The sequence below is a fragment of the Myodes glareolus genome, chromosome 2 (genome assembly GCF_982192425.1).
Source record: "Myodes glareolus chromosome 2, mMyoGla1.1, whole genome shotgun sequence".
Lineage (NCBI taxonomy): Eukaryota > Metazoa > Chordata > Mammalia > Rodentia > Cricetidae > Myodes > Myodes glareolus.
Window position 1 is genome coordinate 108871935 of NC_142027.1, and position 17715 is coordinate 108889649.

Sequence of the window (17715 nt, forward strand, 5' to 3'; positions counted from 1 at the left end):
CAACCCGCAGAGTCCTCCGGTTTTGTTACTTCCCGGGTCCTGACCCCCTGAAAACTAAGAATTTCGTGCTCAAGCATAGCATAAATGTAGCTGTGACTCTCTCTGACCTCTCACCAGACCCCCGCGACCCACTCCCTATCCCCAAGAAGAGCAAATTCTTTTTATTTTCTTAAAACTTTTTTTTTTTAGCTTATTTCAACTCAGAAACATCACAGTCTAAGAAGATATAGGTAAGAGAGGAGAGGGCAGTGGGAGATGGAGGGTTCAGCGCTTTTGGAGGCCTGGCTGGTAGAACGCCCCTCTGGCATCCGTCTCCCCACAACGCTGTGGAGGGGGTGGGTGGGTATTTGCGGAGGGGGAGGGGTCGACCTCAGGGGCACTTCCGCTCCACGCACTGCTTCCCGCCCTCTTCGTATTCCTGCTTGGAGATCCACATCTGCTGGAACGTGCCCTGGGAGAAAGCGGCAACATAAGCTGTCAGGATAGCCCTGGCAGTTCCTCTACACCCCCACGCCCGTTCTTCCTCCTTACCTGCATGCATTTCTCGCCTACATCCCTCCTCCTTACTGGGAGTAATTTTAGGCAGCTCTAGCACGGAGGAGCTACATCTCCAGCTGCTCACTGGGGGATTCTAGGCAGGTGCTCTACCACTGAGCACACCCCAGTCACTTATTGGGGGACTGAAAATTCTTGGTTAGTATGTATATGTGCCTGTGTTTGCATGTGCGATGACTGGTCAACATGTACATATGGAGGACACCTTGGGTGTCAGTCCTTTCCTTTCCACTTTGAGGCAGGGTCTCTCCTTTGTCACTCTGTTTGGAGGCTAGATGACCTGTCAGCTTCGGAACCGCTCCTATCTCCTCCCATTTTGCGATAAGAGCGCTGGGATTATAGACAAATGCTCTCACTCTCTGTCCTACGTGGGTTCTAGGGATCTGAACATAGGTCTCTACCCACTGAACCATCTCCTCGGCCCTTGCCTTTTATTTTGACGAAGGGTCTCACTGAGTTCTCACGGATGGCTGCTCTGCTTCCATCTGAACGTTTGGTGTCTCCAGCTCACGAAGCAGCCTTCCTGGGTGACCTCATTTGTTCCAGTCTCTTGTTTGAGACTCAGACACCCAGCTGTCTCTTGGCTACTTCCTCCTGAATACCCTTGACCTTAAGCTTTCTATGCCCTTAACTGAGCTCAGGGAGCTACCGTCTTCCCGTAGGCTTTGCCCAGATCTGTTCTCCTTTGGTCTTGCCCCTCCCCTCCTCTCCCTTCCCCTCCAGTCTCCTCCCTCCCCTTTCTTCCTCTATCTTGCCATCCCTTCCCGTTACCTCCCTCCCCCTTCCTTTCCTGTTACTTCCCTCCCCTTCCCTTCTTCCTTTCTTTTTCCCCTTCTGTTTTCACCCCCCAGCCCCTCTCTCTTTCAACAGACTCTCATATAACACAGGCTGACCTTGAACTCTGTGTAGCTGAGAACATGAATTCTATCCCCCAAACCCACATTAAAAACCTGGGCATAGTAACACTAGGGAGGCAGAGACAGGCACATCCCTGAGGCTCACAGGCCATCTAGCCCGCTCTGCATAGTCCCCTTGGTCATGCCACAGATCCCAGGACATACCATGGGAAGATTCATGCACGACACACCTGTTGTCATTGAAACACTCTTCTATCCCAAATTCCAGGATGTCCCCACTGCTCACTGCTGACCATGGCTGCCTCACCAAAACCATATCCTCACCAATCTCTCTGCCTTTAGTCCCTCTGCTTCCCAATTTGTACCCCAAAGAGGCCCCCAGACTTTGGGGAGCACTCATTGATTGCACTCTCTCAAAAAACATTTTTTTTTTCTTTTTCAGGGCTGGGATTATGTCTCAGCCGGTACAAACAAGGTGGAAGGCACTTGAAGAATGACAGCCCAGTTTGTTCTCTAGCAACAGGGCCTTGCTATGAAGGCCAGGCTAGCTTGAACTTGAAATCCTTCTGCCTCAGCCTCTCTAGTGCTGGGATTACAGGTGTGACTAGGTACGTGTTGTTGAATAAAAATGGACAACCCTCAGGGTCTTCTCTCCAATTACTCAGTGGCGTGCCCCTTCCCTCTCTCACTAGTGAGCTGGGATTACAGGTGTGACTAGGTACGTGTTGTTGAATAAAAATGGACAACCCCCAGGGTCTTCTCTCCAAATACTCAGTGGCGTGCCCCTTCCCTCTCTCACCAGTGAGGCCAAGATGGAGCCCCCGATCCAGGGGCTGAACTTGCGCTCCATGGTGCTGTTGCTGGCGATGAGCTTCAGCCGCATGCTCTGGTGGGGGAAAAGGGATTGGGGAAAACGGGTATCTAGATCCTGGGGACAGACAAGGTAGGCAGGAGGAAGCCACAGAGGCAGGGTCCTGAGCATTCCCATGTAGGGGAATCAGGAGGGATTTGGGGTTCGAAGAGCTAAGCCAGGGTGGGAATCCAGGTGCCCAGAGTGGGGTGGGGTAGGGTGGGCTCTTACCGGCGGGGTCTTCTGGGAGAGCTCCCGATTAAGCCTGTCTGTGAAGCCCTGGAGCAGAGTGTTCCCGCCAGTGACAATGACACTGCCGTAGAGACCCTGGGAGCAGAGAGAAGGGTGAGCCTGAGAATAGCATCCTTCCCTTTCCCCAGGTCAGCCCTAGTCCCTTCACCCAGCCTTAGGTCCTGGTCTCACCGGGCGAATGTCAATGTCACACATGCCGATGCTGGTGGTGACCACGTGACCCACTCCTAGCATGGTGTTCCCAGACAGGCCCTGCGGACAAAGGTGATGTGAATTTTGGGGACTCTGCCTCCATTTCACCCAAACCCCTGTCATCCTTCCCAGACTCCCCCACCACACCTCTGGATTCAAGATTCCAGCTAGCCCCACCCCAACCAGCACCCAGCACCCAGCCAAACCTTGACGTTGGAAGGATCGAACAGGCCCTCAGGGATCCGAAGTCTCTCAGCGCCGTAGTCTGTGTTGTAGCCGTTGGGCATTTCATAGTGCACGGTGGGCATTTGTGCGGCCACCCTGCCCAAGAGAGAAGCAAGGCTGTCTGGCGTGCTCATGCAGGTCTGCCAGGTGGGCGCTCGAGAGGCTCCCGTGAACCACAGTTCTGCCCCTCCCCATCTTTGGTTTTTGAAATGGCATCTCATGTAGCCCAGGCATGCCCCCCAACTCAGTAAGTAGCAGAGGCTGGCCTTGAACTCTTGTTCCTCCTATCTCTGACTCCCAAGTGCTGGGTATCAAGCTTGTACCACCAAGACCTGTAGATGTGGTGCTGAGGATGCAACCCGGAGCTTTGTGTACCAGGTGAACTGAGCTATAAACCCAGCGCCCCTCCCCCTGCTCTGTAAGCCAGGCTGACCTGGGACTCTCCATCCTCCTGCCTCAAGCTCCCTGAGTGCTGACATTACAGGAACTGCAGTATGTTCAGTACCAGTTGTACCCCCTTTCCCTCCCAGTGGTGCTCAGCTCTACTCACTGTTCATCGTAAGGGGAGTCAGACACCTGCAGCACGGAGGCCTGGAAGTCTTGGATCACCTCCTGAGAAGCAGGGAGGGGTGAGGTCTGGCTGCCCTCTGTCTCCATCTCGAGCCTCCCTTTCCCCAGCTCCAGTCCACCCACGGTCATGCCCTCCCCCCCCTCTAGTGATGTAGCGGAGGACCAGGGGCTGGCGGCGGGAGGGGAGGGGCTTTTTTCAGCTACAGCCTTACATTGCACATGTAGTTATGCCAGGACTTGGAGACTTGAGGTAGCTTCTCCTTCTTCTTCCAATTTGGGGGAGCTCCCTCCCGCACAGGCTCCTGTGAGGACACAGTCTTTGAGCGTCCTTCCCCAGCTGGCACTTGTCCAGCCCATTGGCACATCTGTCTCCCTAGCAGCCGCCCACCCGCTCTGCAGCTGACCAGCCGTCAGGGGACAGAGACAGGGAAGTGAAGGTAGGGAGAAGCTGTCCCATACATTGAAGCACACACTACAGACGTGATCAGAAGGGCCTGCCTGCATCCGGGGCTAGGGATGGAGCGCAGTGGGTAGAGCATTTGCCCAGCGTGCAGGGAGCCCTGGGTTCCAGCCCCAGCCCCAGGACTGAGGAGGGAGAGGCAGAAGGACTGAGAATTCAGAATCATCCTCGGTCACATGGTGAGTTTGAGGCCAACCTGGGCTATGTGAGATCCCACCTCAAAACAGTAGTTAATGGAGCTTTCCTTCCTCATCTGGGATGCTTATTTATCTATATATTTATTTATTTATTATGTATACAATATTCTGTCTGCGCGTGTGCCCGCAGGCCAGAAGAGGGCATCAGCCCTCATTACAGTTGGTTGTGAGCCACCATGTGTTGCTGGGAATTGAACTCAGGACCTTTGAAAGAGCAGGCAATGCTCTTAACCACTGAGCCATCTCTCCAGCCCTCTGGGATGCTTTTAAATGATGCTCTGGGCCTTGTGGTTCTTCCTTGGCAGAGGAATGACTTCAACCTGGGGTTTTATTTTTGGTTCAGATGTTTTGTTTTGTCTTTGAGATGGGGCTCATGTCATCCAGGCTGGCCTTCATACAGCCAGGATTGGTGTGATGCTGGGGATTCAAGTCAAGACTCCTTACATGTCAAGGCCTTGTTAACTGAACCTCATCCCTGGTCCCTGTTTGCTTGTTTGCTTGCTTGCTTTTTTGAGAGAGAACGACTTGTGTAGCTCAGGCTGGCCTCCCCTGGTCAGCTCCCAAGGCTGACTTTGAACTCCTGACCCTCCTGCCTCCATCTCTCACGCGTTAGGATTAAAGACGTGCTTCACCACGTCTGGCTCAAGAATTTGGATTTGCCAGACTCTAGAACCCACCCCACTGGCCCTCACGTATCTGCTCTCAGCTGACTGCATGGCCTCAGCCGTGACCTGAATTTCCCAATTTCCAGAAAAAGAGGAACTGGATCCATGATCTTCCGGGGAACTTGCTCCATTATCTTGTGGGTCAGGGGACTGATGGGTAGAAGGCCAATGCCAGGGCTGTCGATGGCAACTCTGGGCGCAGCAGAGGTCCTACCTTAGCTGCAATCATGTAAGGAGGGATGATATCAATAGCCATCTCCTGGAAGAGTTCCCGGCACTGCATGGAGATGAAGTCCCCTGCCAGGGGTGACTTGACAATGCCTGAAAGAAGAGGCAGCGTCAGAACCAGTCTTCCCCAGCCTGCCCTGGAGCCCTGACAAGGTCCTACCTTGCTGGAGGACATAGCCATCGTGTACTGGGATGGCTGTAGTATGGGTGGCCCCACTGTCCAGCACCAGGCCTGTGGAACGTCCATTTGCAAAGCTGGCATGGGTGGGTCAGTCAAAGAGACAGTAGCAGACGGTGAGAGAATCTGGACCCACGTCAGGCCTTGGTCCCTCTCTGTTTCCTCAGGGTAAAGTCAATCCTAGTCTGTAAATACTGCCTTTGATTTACTTTTATTTTCTTTTTTCATTTTTTTGCATATGGGTACATGTGTGTGTATGTGTGTGTGTGTGTATATGCATGTGCACATGTTCATGTGTGTGTTTATGCAGAGGCCCAATGTTCATGTCAAGAGTCATCCTTGATCACTCTTCTACCTTATTCGTTCAGGAAAATACTCTCAATTAAATTCAGAGCTCTCTGATATGGCTACTCTTGCCGGCTGCCACCTCTTGAGGCTGGATTTACGAGACTATGTCATCATGCCCACCAGCCATATATGTGGGTTTCCGAGGACCCAAACTCTGGTCTTCATATTTGAGTGGTAATTGCTGTAACAGCTGAGCTGTCCCATGTGGGTACTGGAAATCAAACCCAGGTCCCATACAGGAGTAGCAGGTACTCTCAACTGCCAAGCTATTGCTCCAGCCCCCCAACACACACATATAGTAGACTAGACTATGTAGTCTAGTCTAGCCTGGAACTCATTATGTAGCTCAGGCTGGCCTTAAACTAAAGACATTCATCCTGCCTTGGTCTCCCAAGTGCTGGAATTACAGGTCTGGATTTCCTAATCCAGTTTCTGTGACGCTGGGGACCAGGGCCTCAGACATGCTAGGCCAACTGGGCCACATCCCTAAGCCCCTCGTTCTTGATTTTGGTAGCACAGGCCTTGAATATTCATCTCTTTAAGCTGTTTGAGTACTGGGGTTCCAGGTGTATGTGGTCCTGTGTCCTGTGGACTCCTTGAATTGAGGTCCCTGTCACCCCATACCTAGCAGAGAGTTCAGTGTGCCACTGATTCTGAAAAAGGACAATGGCCCAAACTGGCCATTTGGGAAGAAACCACCTCCATGCTACATGTCCTTTCCCTCTGTGTCCAGTCCCAGTCAGTCCCTGATGTTTACTTGGCCCAACTCCTCCTGCTGAGATTGACCTATGGAATAGGGAAGGGCCATTGACCTGCTCCCCTTCCCCCAGTCCCAAGCCTTTAGCCTATGGGCTTTCGGCACTAGTAAGGTGCAGAGACACATCTTCCCACCCAAGATAGTGATCTCCAGGGAACCAGGCCCAGCGCCACACCGCTCAGCACATCGCACACACACCCCACCCTGGCCCTCCACCCAGCAGAGCTGTCCCAGCCATAGGATACGCGGTGAGCACAGCTGTCTTGCATAAGAAGAAGGCAGGAATGTTGTACTGCTCAAACATCAGCTCCGTCAGCTTCTCCCGCTTGGCCCGAGTGTTCCACTGTGAAGAGAGCACAGGGGTGGAGGAGAGCAGATGGAGGCACTGCCAGAGTGTCGTGTGCATGTCAGTATGAGTGTGCGTATGCATATGTGCATGTGCACAGGCACGCCCAGCATCAGATACACTCATAGGAACAAACACACATATATAGACATTCCTACACAGTATGTATGTAAACCGATACATGGATTCAACAGTTATAAACATGCACAGAGGTGGAAACACTCCCATACACATATTCACATACATTTCACATATGCGTATGCAAAGCTACATACACACATGCATGCACATAAATATATACACATAGCTTAGGCTAGGAAACAGGTCAGGGACCTTGGTCCATATACAACTTTACAATGTAAATAAGGAACTTTATCTGGTTGTATTTTGTCATTTTGGGGTTAAAACCAGTGGCCTGGTGCATGTAAGACAAGCACTGCGTGATTGACTTGTGGCCTCAGCCCTCTTTCATTTCATACTTTATTTTGACACAAGACCTAGCTGTGTAGCCCAAACTTGCTTCAAATTGTTGATCTTCCTGTTAGGGTCTTCCAAGTGTTGGTGTAACAGGTACACCCCACCATGGCTGGTTAGGAATGCGATTTTTCCATTTATTTATTATTTTTTTATTCCAAGATTCCCATTATTATCTATTCCAATATTTATTTATTTAGTGTATGTGCATGTGTGCCTGGATCTGTCTGTCCATCTATGTGTATGCATGGGGAGGCCAGAAGTAGAATAAGGTGTCCTCCTCAGCTTCTCTCCACCTTAGGTTTTGAGGCAAGGTCTCTCATTGAACTTGGAGCGCACCAATTCTGCTAGGCTTGCTAGCCAGCAAACCCCAGGGACTCTCTCATCTCATCTTCTCAGAGCTGGGGTTACAGGTCTCTGTTGCTGCACTCAGCTTTTTACATAGGTGTGGTGGACTGAAGTCAGGTCCTCATGCTTCTGGGGCAAACACTTCACCAACTGAGCCACCTCCCTGGTTTTTGTTTTCAGACAAAGCCCAGGGTGGCCTTGAACTTGATACTTAGTTGAGGACGTTCTTGACCTTTTGATCCTCCTGCCTCCATCTCCTGGGTACTGGGATTGTGGGCATGCAGTTTTTGTGGTGTCAGGAGTGGAAGGCACAGTTTCCTGCATGCTAGCCCAGTCTCTACCAACTGAGCTACTCCTGGTCCCACACAGGAGTTCTGGGCAGGGCTGGATCCAGAGTCTCCATCCTTCCCTGCCCTCCACACCTCAGCCGCTTCCAGGTTTCCACCCCCATCCTAATTACCTCAGACGCCAGGATGCAGGAGAAGATGGTTTCTGGGGAACAACGGGAGACTGAATACAAATATCTAATTTTCCACCTCCCAAGATCCCAGCGAAAACAGAGCCATTTTTAAAAGACAGAAACCTACAAAAGCCACTAAGCACAGGGAGAGATGTGCCACTAGGGAAATGCAAATCCGGCATCATTAGTCACTGGAGAAATGCTAATCAAGAGCATAATGAGGTCTTGCTTCGCACCTACATAGGCAATGTTGGTAATTAAAAACCAGAAAGGCGGGGCTGATGAGGCGGCTCAGCTGGTGAAAGTGCCTGCTGCCAAGCCCGGTGGCCTGAGTTCAATCCGAGGATCCACATGGCAGATGGAGAACCGATTCCTGCAAGCTGCCCTCTGACTTCCACATATGTGCCAAGGCACGCAGGTGCCAACAGACATACACAATACACAAATAAATGTCCCCCCATGTAAAAACTAGAAAGCAGCAAGCTATTGAGTAATTGGAAAGTTCTCATCTCTGGTAGGGCTGTAAAAGGGTTCAGCCATTGCAGAATGTAGTTGTTGGTCCCTTAAAATATACAATAGAGAAGCTCCACAAGACCCCGTGAGTCCAGTCCTGGTTATAGACACAAAAGAAATGAAAACAAGAGGTTGGGTAAAAGGATCAGTTGATAAGCACACTTGCTCCTCTTGCTGAGGATACAGGTTTGCTTCCCAGCACAAACGTGGAGGCTCACAACGATCAATAGGGATTCTACAGAGGCTCACAGTGATCCATATGGATCCTACGGAGGCTCATGATGATCAATAGGGATCTTATGGAGGCTCACAATGATCCATAGAGATCCCATGGAGGCTCACAACGATCTATAGGGATCCTACGAAGGCTCACAATGATCGATAGGGATCTTATGGACACACACAATGATCTATAGGGATCCAATGGACACACACAATGATCTCTATAGGAATCCCATGGAGGCTCACAACAATCTATAGGGATCCTATGCTCTCTCCTACCATCCACAGGCACCAGGCACACCCATGACGCACACACATACATGTAGGCTCTTTAGGGATCCTATGTTCCCTTCTAGCATCCACAGGCACCAGGCACGCCCATGATGCACACACATACATGTAGGCTAAATGCTAATAACACATAAAATAAGACGAATAATCTTTTTTAAAAAATGCACACAAGTACTAGAGGAAATCTTGGCACGCAAGTGCCAGTAGCAACACCTTTCCCAAGAACTGGTGGATGGACACACGAATGGGTGACTGGTTATGTGAACTGTGGTATGTCTTTGTGTGTTATTCACCCACAACAAAAATAAAATGCTGATAAGTATTACGGCATGGATAACATAAAAATCCTAAGTAAACAAACATAGGTGCATGCAGCAGGCATGCAGCTCCATGGTAGAAGGCATGCTTAGCACACCGGCCTCTTAGCATCAATCTCCTCCCCAAAAGAATATTGACACAAAAGTCATATTGTGTGATTCTGTTTTCATGAACTATCCTGAGCAGCTGTCTGTATAGGGACAGAAGCATCCAGCTGTAGTGATACATTCCTGTAATCCCAGCACTGAGGAAACTGAGGGAGGAGGATAGTGACTTTGGGCCTAAATCAGGTTACATAATGAGTTCCAGATCACACAGTAAACTATTTTTTAAGTAATAGGTCCCTAAACTGTTTATCAGATTCTATCTCCTGGGGTTATTGTCCACTCAAGCTCCCTAGTTGATTTTTCAAAGAATCAATCTGAGGGTCCTTGAACTGGTGTGGGGCCCTTGACAAACATCATACCGAGAACTGAGCAATACCATGGATTTTGAGGACCCCCTACCCCATGCCTTCACTAGGATCCAAGAAACAGGCAACCAGACACCTCTCTGGGGTAGAAATAGGTGACATCACATTAAAAAACGGACTGGAGAGATGGCTCAGCTGTTAAGAGCGTTTTCTGCTCTTGCAGAGGACCCATGTTTGGTTCCCATAACCCGCATGGGACAGCTCACGGTCAGCTGTAACTGCAGCTCCAGGGGATTTGATGTCTTCTGGCCTCCATGGGAATTTGTACACATGTGAGCCTACCCAGACACGGACACATTTGTGTACATATGATTTAAAAATAATATAAATTATCTTATGAAATAAAACAAATATTTTTAATAGTAATAAATAAGCCGGGCTGTGGTAGCACATGCTTTTAGTCTCAGTATTTAGGAGGTAGAGGCCAGCCTGGTCTATAGAGCAAGTTCTAGGACAGTCAGACCTGTTACACAGTGAAACCCTATCTCAAAAAAACAAAAACAAAAAACAAATTAACAACAACAACAACAACAACAAATTTAGTTAACTTAATTAAAATGTAATTTAGGGCTGGCGAGTTAGTTCAGCATATAGAAGCACTTGTTGTTCTTGTGGGGGACCTGGATTCAATTCCTAGTACTCTCATGGCAGTTCACAACCATTGGTAACTCCAGTCTCAGGGGATCTGACACCCTCTTCTGACCTCCAAGGATGCCAGGCACACATGTGATACACATACATACATACAAACAAAACACTCATACACATAAAATAATTTTTAAAAATCTAAAATGTTTCAATTTAATTAAAAATTTATAAAGATGCCAAAGCAGAGATTTCCCTCAGAAGCTTTCTGTCAAGCGGTCCCATAGCAAAGAACACAGTGAGCTCCATACTCCTTACACAGGAATTGTCTCGCTCTCTCTTTTTTCTGACGTACCACTTTTAAACAAAAGCAGGCAACCCACTTGCATCTTCCGAAATAAGATGGATGCTTAAACATGGCAGGAAAAAACAGTGTAGGAGAAAGAAGATTCCTAACAGCAAATTAGTGATATCTTTAGTAAACAAACACGATATTGGATCCAAGAAACAAGAACAAGATGCTCCAAAGAAGAACATTCATAGAGATGTGTCCCAGTGGTAGGGCTTTTGCCTAGAATGCTTGAGGCCCTAATTCCAATTGCCAGCATCTCCCCAGGACAATAAAAATAGCCTTCAGATGTTTTCAGACCCCAGTCATCTAAAAAGAGGAAAGGAATTAAAAAGAAGATTCACGGAGAGTAAAGGAGCTTTGTAGAGATTAAGGATACAGGAGCAGATAGGAGCAATGCAGTCAAATGGTTGGACGAGACACAGCCTTGGAAATTAGAGAAAAGGGTCATGATGAAGAACAAGGGAAGATATAAGAAAATTAGGAGACCCATTCAGGGACTGCAAATGATAAGTAGTAGGATTTCCCAAAGGGGAAAACAAAGGAGATAGATTAAAAGGAAATCGTAAAAACACAATTTAAAACTTCTTATTCAGTGAGCCAGTGGGTGCTTACCACCAAGCCTGATGACCTAATTTGATTCCCAGACCCTACATGGTGAAAGAGGAGAACCAAGTCCTACAAGTTGTCTTCTGATGTCTAATATCACACACACACACACACACACACACGAAACACAGAAACACACAAAGGTAAGAAAATGACATAAATTTTTTTCACTTAACTGAAAGTCAAAGGTTTACAGAACAAATTTTTTCTATGTTTTTGTTAGTTTCTTTGTTTTTCAAGACAGGGTTCTCTATGTTGCCCTGGCTGTCCTGGAACTCGCTTTGTAGACCAGGCTGGTCTAGAACTCATAGAGATCCACCTGTCTCTGCCTCCCAAATGCTGGACTTAAAAGCATGGGACACCACCGCTTTGCCTAATGGCTTCCAGAATAATTAATGAAATAAACATTATTACATATCATGGTGAAGTTTCATAATACTTAGGATGGAGTGATAACTAACTACTTTTGGGAGGGGAATAGTAAGATGGTTCTAGACGTCTCAATAAAACAGTAGCTGTTCAAGGACAGAAGAAGGCAATGCTTTCAAGATCTGAAGAAAAGTGTCTTCAAACTTGGAGTATGATACCTAGCTAAACTATCAATACAAAGTCTCAAAAGAAATGCTTCCTGTGATCTAAGTGGTTATTGAGGGACCTGCCCTATGAGAACAAAGAAGTGAATCAAGAAAAGGACTCAAGTAATAGATAAACATACTTTTCTCAGAAGAAACAAAGAGACCCTCCTAGGTAATGCGGAAGGAAGATGTTAGTATAACAGCTATTTGCTGATTTTTTTTTCCAAGACAGGATTTCTCTGTGTAGCTTTGGAGCCTGTCCTGGAACTTGTCCTATAGACCAGGCTGGCCTCGAACTCATAGAAATCCACCTGCCTCTATCTCCTGAGTGTTGGGATTAAAGGCATGTGTCACCAACACCTGGCTTTATTTCCCGATTTTAAGCCAAAGTGGAATGGGCTCTGAAAGAGATTTCTTCAATAAGACTAAATTAACATGGAATTAGTGACTTAAGAAAATACATAGATATTGGATAGGTAACTTAGAGTTATCCTGATAAATAGAAATTCAAGTAAAATAAAAACCATAATAATTCTTAGATCTGGGGGGAAAAAGCTACATAAAAATGCAAAAGTAACCATGGTTTTATTCCTTACTCAGCCCTTTTAGCCTGCTATAAAAGAGGATAAACTCAGATTCTTTAAAAAAAAAAAAAAAGAGACAGGATTTCTCTGAGTTACAGCTCTAACTGTTTTGTAACTTGATTTGTAGACCAAGCTGGCCTTGAACTCACAGAGATCTCACTGCCTCCACCTCCTGAATGCTGGAATTAAATGCATGCAGCACCCACCCAGTTGCTTTTTTGTTTGTTTGTTTTAAGTATAAAATGCAATTGTACTTAAAGGTGGGAACACACTTATGCTATAACCAGTTGGGGAGAGAAAGAGCTAAATATTCATCTTCCATAGTAGAGAACCTTTGGATAATGCATAAAATAAAGCAAACACAGAGTAGACATGATGGTCCAGCAAAGCAGCCTGAGCTCAATCCTGGAGACCTAACTGCTGGGAGGTGGGAACTGACCCTTTGCCAGCCGTCCTTTAACCTTTACCTTGACACTCACTTCCCCCACTCCTAAACACACATGCAAAATAAAAATAATAAAATGTAATTTTAAAATGCAATTGTTTTAAATTATTTTAAAATGCACATAAAGGGACTGGAGAGCTGGTTCTGGGGCTAAGAGGACTTGCTGCGGTTGGTGGGGCCCTGAGTTCAGTTCCCAGCACCCACAATGGACGGCTCACAGCTGCTTCTCTTTGATTCCAGAGGATCTGATGCCCTCTGCTGGCTACCATGGCACTGCATGCATGTGATAGGTACACAGAAAAGTTGAAGCACACGCAAATGCATACAAATGCATTAAATCGTTAATGTCATTCAAGTGTGGGGTTTAGAGATATGGAAGGAGTGGATCCAGATAGTGTCTGACAGTAAGCTCAGCACTCAGGAGTCTGAGGCAGGAGGATCTCAAGTTTGATGCCAGTAGGAGCTACAGAGGGAGACTTTGTCTCAAAAATAAACAAATGGAGCTGGTAAGAGGACTCAGTAGGTAAAGACGCTTGCTACCAAGTCTGACAACTTGAGTTCAGTCCCAGAGCCCACATGGTGGAAGGAGAGAGTTGGATCTTGCAAGTTGCCCTCTGACCTCTCCCCCAACACAAACAAATAATAAATCAAATATAATAAATAATATTATATATATATAATAAAACATATATGAAGCAGGGTGGTTGGTGGTGGTCCATGCCTTTAATCCCAGCACTTGGGAGGCAGAGACAGGTGGATCTCTGTGAGTTCCAGGCCAGCCTGGTCTAAAGAGCGAGTTCCAGGACAGGCTCTAAAGCTACAGAGAAACCCTGTCTCAAAAAACCAACATATATTAAAAACAAAAAACAAAACACCCCAAAAGTCAACTGAAATTCCAGCATTGCTGAGGGAGTGACTCACAAAGTCCCACCCCTAACTGCTGAGCAATTGTTGATTGATAGTTATGGGAGAGGGAGAGACAGCTTTCTTCACAGATGAGGCTCGATGGTCTTGCACCCATGCACACAGAGATGCTACTAAGTGGACTCAGTTTTTTTTTTGTTTGTTTTTAAAGCATAGGAAGTTGGGAGACAAAAGTGGTAGAAGAAACAAGGGAAGAACTGGAGGGGGGATGGGGTGTATTTAATAAAAAACATTATATGCATGGCTAAAATTCTCAACAACAAAAAATATATACAAGGAAATCGGTGTATTTTTGAAACTGAGTCTCTTTATGTGGTCCTGGAACTCATTACGTAGTTGAAGATGACCTTGAATTGCTGATACTTCTGCTTCTACCTCCTGAGCACTGGGATTACAGTCTTAATCTTTTTTCCTTCTGTAAGTAGTAGGGATTGAACCCAGAGCCTGTACATACCAAGCAAGCACACTCTACCAATTGAGCTACATTGGTAATATGTATATATATATATAACATAGACCAGAAATTTAAGTCTGCGTGAACAACAATGGGCAATGAAGTGGATGGAGCTGGAAGAGAGGAGGAGGGAATGGAAAATAAGCCAGGGAGAAAGGCATGTGGTTGAAGATGACAGGGTGGGAAAGAAAGTTCTGGAAAGGAAGGTGAAGTGACTGAGAGTGACGGCTCCAAGCTAGAGGTGATGGTGAAAAGTGTGTCACCAGGGACCCAGGGTCGGATGTGGTCTGGATGAGCCACTCACCGGAGCCTCCGACATAAGTACTGGGTGCAGGTTTGGCTCGGACTTGACATGTTTGCTGTAGGTATGATCCAGGATGGCTCTGAAGCACTCCCAGTCCTCAACTAGGGACAGAGAACCAGCGTGGAGAGATAGATGGGAAGGTGGGAAGGAAGGCAAGGGTCAGCGACAGGCAGTAAAGGAGAGAGGAAGGTCAAGTCTAGAGGTAGGTGAGTCCGACTTCAGTTGACAAACACCCCCTCCCTTAAGTTCCAGAATTCTAGGAGGTCCTGGTCTGATATCCCTGTAGGGAGCCATGAGGAGGTTCTTGGGACTTGGGCAGGAGCAAGCAAGACTCTTTGGGTGTGGAGATCTGTAATTACGTGTGGGGTGGCTCCCAGGTGGTGGGTGGGGCCCTTACTCATGCCGTTCTTGAGGGGCGACATGACCTCTGCTCCATCCCGAGGCACGTGCAGGGCATTGGTGTCGATGTGAAATATCTTCCCTTTCTTCTCTTTCTCCCCCTCCAGCTCCAGCCCGCCCCCCTCTTCTGCGGCCAGCAGCCCCACAGTGGTGGGGAAGTCAGCCTGGTAATGAGGAACATGAGCGGGCAGCCAGGTTACTCCCTCCTTTTTTGGAGACAGGGTATCGCTATGAAGCATCTTTCTATGTAGACCAGGCTGATCTCAAACTTAAAGAGATCCGCAAGTCTCTGCCTCCCGAGTGCTGGAATTAAAGGAGTGCTACTATGCCCAACTGGATCACCTCTTCTAGTCCCTTGTTCAACTCCATCCAGCTGCACTCAATGCCCTCAGCCACCCTTGGGCTTCCTACCCTGGCTCCACTCAGGTGAGCTATTTGGAATGAACTGTGCAAGCTTGTTTGTAAGCCGACCCGCCCGGCAGAGGGTGTCCCAGCCCCAGGGATTTGGAGAGGGGACTGGAAGGCTCACCTTGGGGCAGTCCTCCCCAGCGTACCCAGCTCGGACTGAGAAGGAACCAATGTCAAAGACGAGCGCTCCCACCTCATCTGTACAAGGAGACAGGTGTGTGAGGAGATCTCTTCCCAAATTGTCCCCCTCAATAGCTTGGAGAGGAGTCTGGGGATATAGCCACAGTTTGAACTTCAGCATGGAGTAGGTGGGAAATCCACCTGGACTTCGGGGCGTTCTGGAAGTGGAGGGTCAAAGCCACCAGAGTTCCCTCTTGCCTAGTGGCCTGGCAGGGAAAAGAAAGGTCCAGGGCCCGGGAGGCAGTGCACGCTTGGGAACCCCAGGAGGATTGGAAAGCAGAAGTAGTGGGAGACCCAAACCTCAGGCTGGACCTGATGCAGTACGGAGGTGACAGGCCCAGGGATGCTCAGGGCTTGGGACGCGCGGGTTCGGGATGCAGGGCTGTAGACCAGGCCGAGAGCCCGGTATCCCAGGCCGGCTCACCTCCGCCGTAGACGCCCCCGCTCATAGTGCCCTCTCAACGCGGCTCGCGGCCCGTGGGCGGCGGCGGGATCAGCACCGAGGCGGCCGGACAGCTCCCGGGATCCCGGGCGGGGCGAAGCGCAGCGGCGGCCAATCAGGAGGCTGGTTCCCCGCCCCCAACGGCGCGGCAGATTGGTTACGGAGAGAGACAATAACCCGGCTGGGGGCCGTTGCTTTAAAGGGGCAGCGGCTTCTTCGTGCCGAGGTTGGGAGGGGGTGAGGATCCAGCAGCAAGAATCCTAGAGACTGGCTCAAGACACAGAGAAAGCAGAAAAGAGATGGAGACTCGGACTCCACAGGGTGACGGACCCCGTGATGGCATGGGACCCCCGTTTCTTTAGTGTTTTTTATTTTTTAATTTTTTTAAAAAATGCAATTGAAGGAGGGGTCGCCAAAGGTGTTCATCCCCCAGACTTCTGAGCCAGTGTCTACCGCATTCAGCCTAAATGCAATCATAGAGAGATGGGGAGATGGGAGGATCGAAAGAGGGACCAGAGGAATATGCCTCTCCATCTCTCTCCCTCTTTCCACCTTTGTCTTTGGGCTTATTGATTTATTTTGTAGAGCAAGCTGACCTCAAACTCCAGAAACCCATCTACCTCTGCCTCAGGTGTCATAACAACGGGTTTATTTTCTCCTGTTTGGATCAGGGTCTCATGTAGCCCAGGCTAGGCTCAAACTCACTGTATCTGAGGATGACTTTGAACTTGTGATCTCCTTCCTCGACTTCCTACCTTGACCTACCTGGAGTGCCAGGACTGCAAAGTCTATGCTAACTAACACCCCAGTTTGTGAGGATCAGGGGATGGAACCTAGGGTTTCATGCATATTAGACATGAACTCTGCCAACTGGTCCATGTCTCCAGCCCCTTCCCTTTTGCTTTTTCCTGCCACCATTCCCCAGGTCCTTGACCTTGTTCATAGCAGACAATATAGCATGTGTGTGCACATGTTTACATGTAGGCACTTGGTCAGCCCAGCAAACCTATTTTTGTTTCTTTTATTTTTGAGATTCTAATACATTGCATCCTTTTCTTTTTCCCTTTCTAGACCCTTCTCTATACCTCTCCTTGCTCTTTCAAATCCATGGTCTCTCTTTTTTTTTAATGTATATAGGTATATATTCCTAAATATAACCTGTTCAGTCTGTATGTTACTTGTATGTACATTTTCAGGGTTGACCATTTGGTAATAAATAACTAGCCGGTTTACTCTTGCCTGGGAAAGAAAGATTATTTCTCCTTCTCCCAGCAGTCTAGTGAGCCTTGATCCACCTCCCTACCCAGATGCCTGTTGTCTAAAATCGTTCACTAGGAAGTCCTGCTCTTTCCCATGGGTAGTGGCAGATACCTGTCTTTGCAACATTTTGGAGGCTGTGGCAGGATAATAAGTTTGAAGTGAGCTGTGCTATGTAGGACTCAGAGAAACCTTATCTCAAAAAAGAAAGAACGAAAGTACAGATGAGAAAAGAGAAGTTGACAAGGTCCAGTTGGCAAAACACAAGGACCTGAGTTTGGATCCTTAGCTCTCATCTAAAAACCCAAGTGTGGCAGCTTGTAATGGTGGGGGGCAAGTAGAGAGAGAAGGATTCCAAGGGACTTGCAGGCTGGCCAGTCTCACTGAATCCATGCTCCCCAGGTTCAGTGAGAGATCTTATC

At 48.1% G+C, this 17715-nt stretch overlaps 1 protein-coding gene and 1 long non-coding RNA gene across 3 annotated transcripts; one reads left to right on the top strand and one right to left on the bottom strand.

Moving 5' to 3' along the window:
• Positions 1-96: 96 nt before the first annotated feature.
• Positions 97-2054, top strand: LOC146895472 (uncharacterized). The gene is made up of 2 exons (XR_014999442.1): positions 97-230; positions 1855-2054. It is a non-coding gene; the product is annotated as an uncharacterized LOC146895472 (long non-coding RNA).
• On the bottom strand, positions 225-16130 carry Actl6b (actin like 6B). Of its 2 annotated transcripts, XM_048433967.3 has the most exons (14): positions 16019-16130; positions 15536-15612; positions 15005-15170; positions 14608-14708; positions 6580-6677; positions 5212-5306; positions 5038-5144; positions 3714-3803; positions 3482-3543; positions 2913-3027; positions 2686-2766; positions 2494-2589; positions 2212-2298; positions 225-451 (listed from the first exon to the last, which is right to left on the bottom strand). In XM_048433967.3, exons 1-14 carry the CDS (start codon positions 16041-16043, stop codon positions 371-373), a joined length of 1281 nt encoding a protein of 426 aa, XP_048289924.1. In that variant the 5' UTR covers positions 16044-16130; the 3' UTR covers positions 225-370. The 2 variants fall into 2 exon arrangements, with proteins under 2 accessions (XP_048289924.1, XP_085538772.1); XM_085682646.2 differs by lacking the exons at positions 14608-14708; positions 15005-15170.
• Between the last annotated feature and the right edge of the window lie 1585 nt (positions 16131-17715).

Bases quoted from the DNA above. Each gene is read 5' to 3' on its own strand.
- Actl6b (XM_048433967.3), bottom strand. From the start codon at position 16,043: ATGAGCGGGGGCGTCTACGGCGGAG. The intron at 15,171-15,535 runs GTGAGCCTTCCA...CCTCATTACCAG, and splicing joins CTGGGGAGGACTGCCCCAAG to GCTGACTTCCCCACCACTGT. The intron at 3,544-3,713 runs GTAAGGCTGTAG...CCTGCTTCTCAG, and splicing joins GGCATAACTACATGTGCAAT to GAGGTGATCCAAGACTTCCA.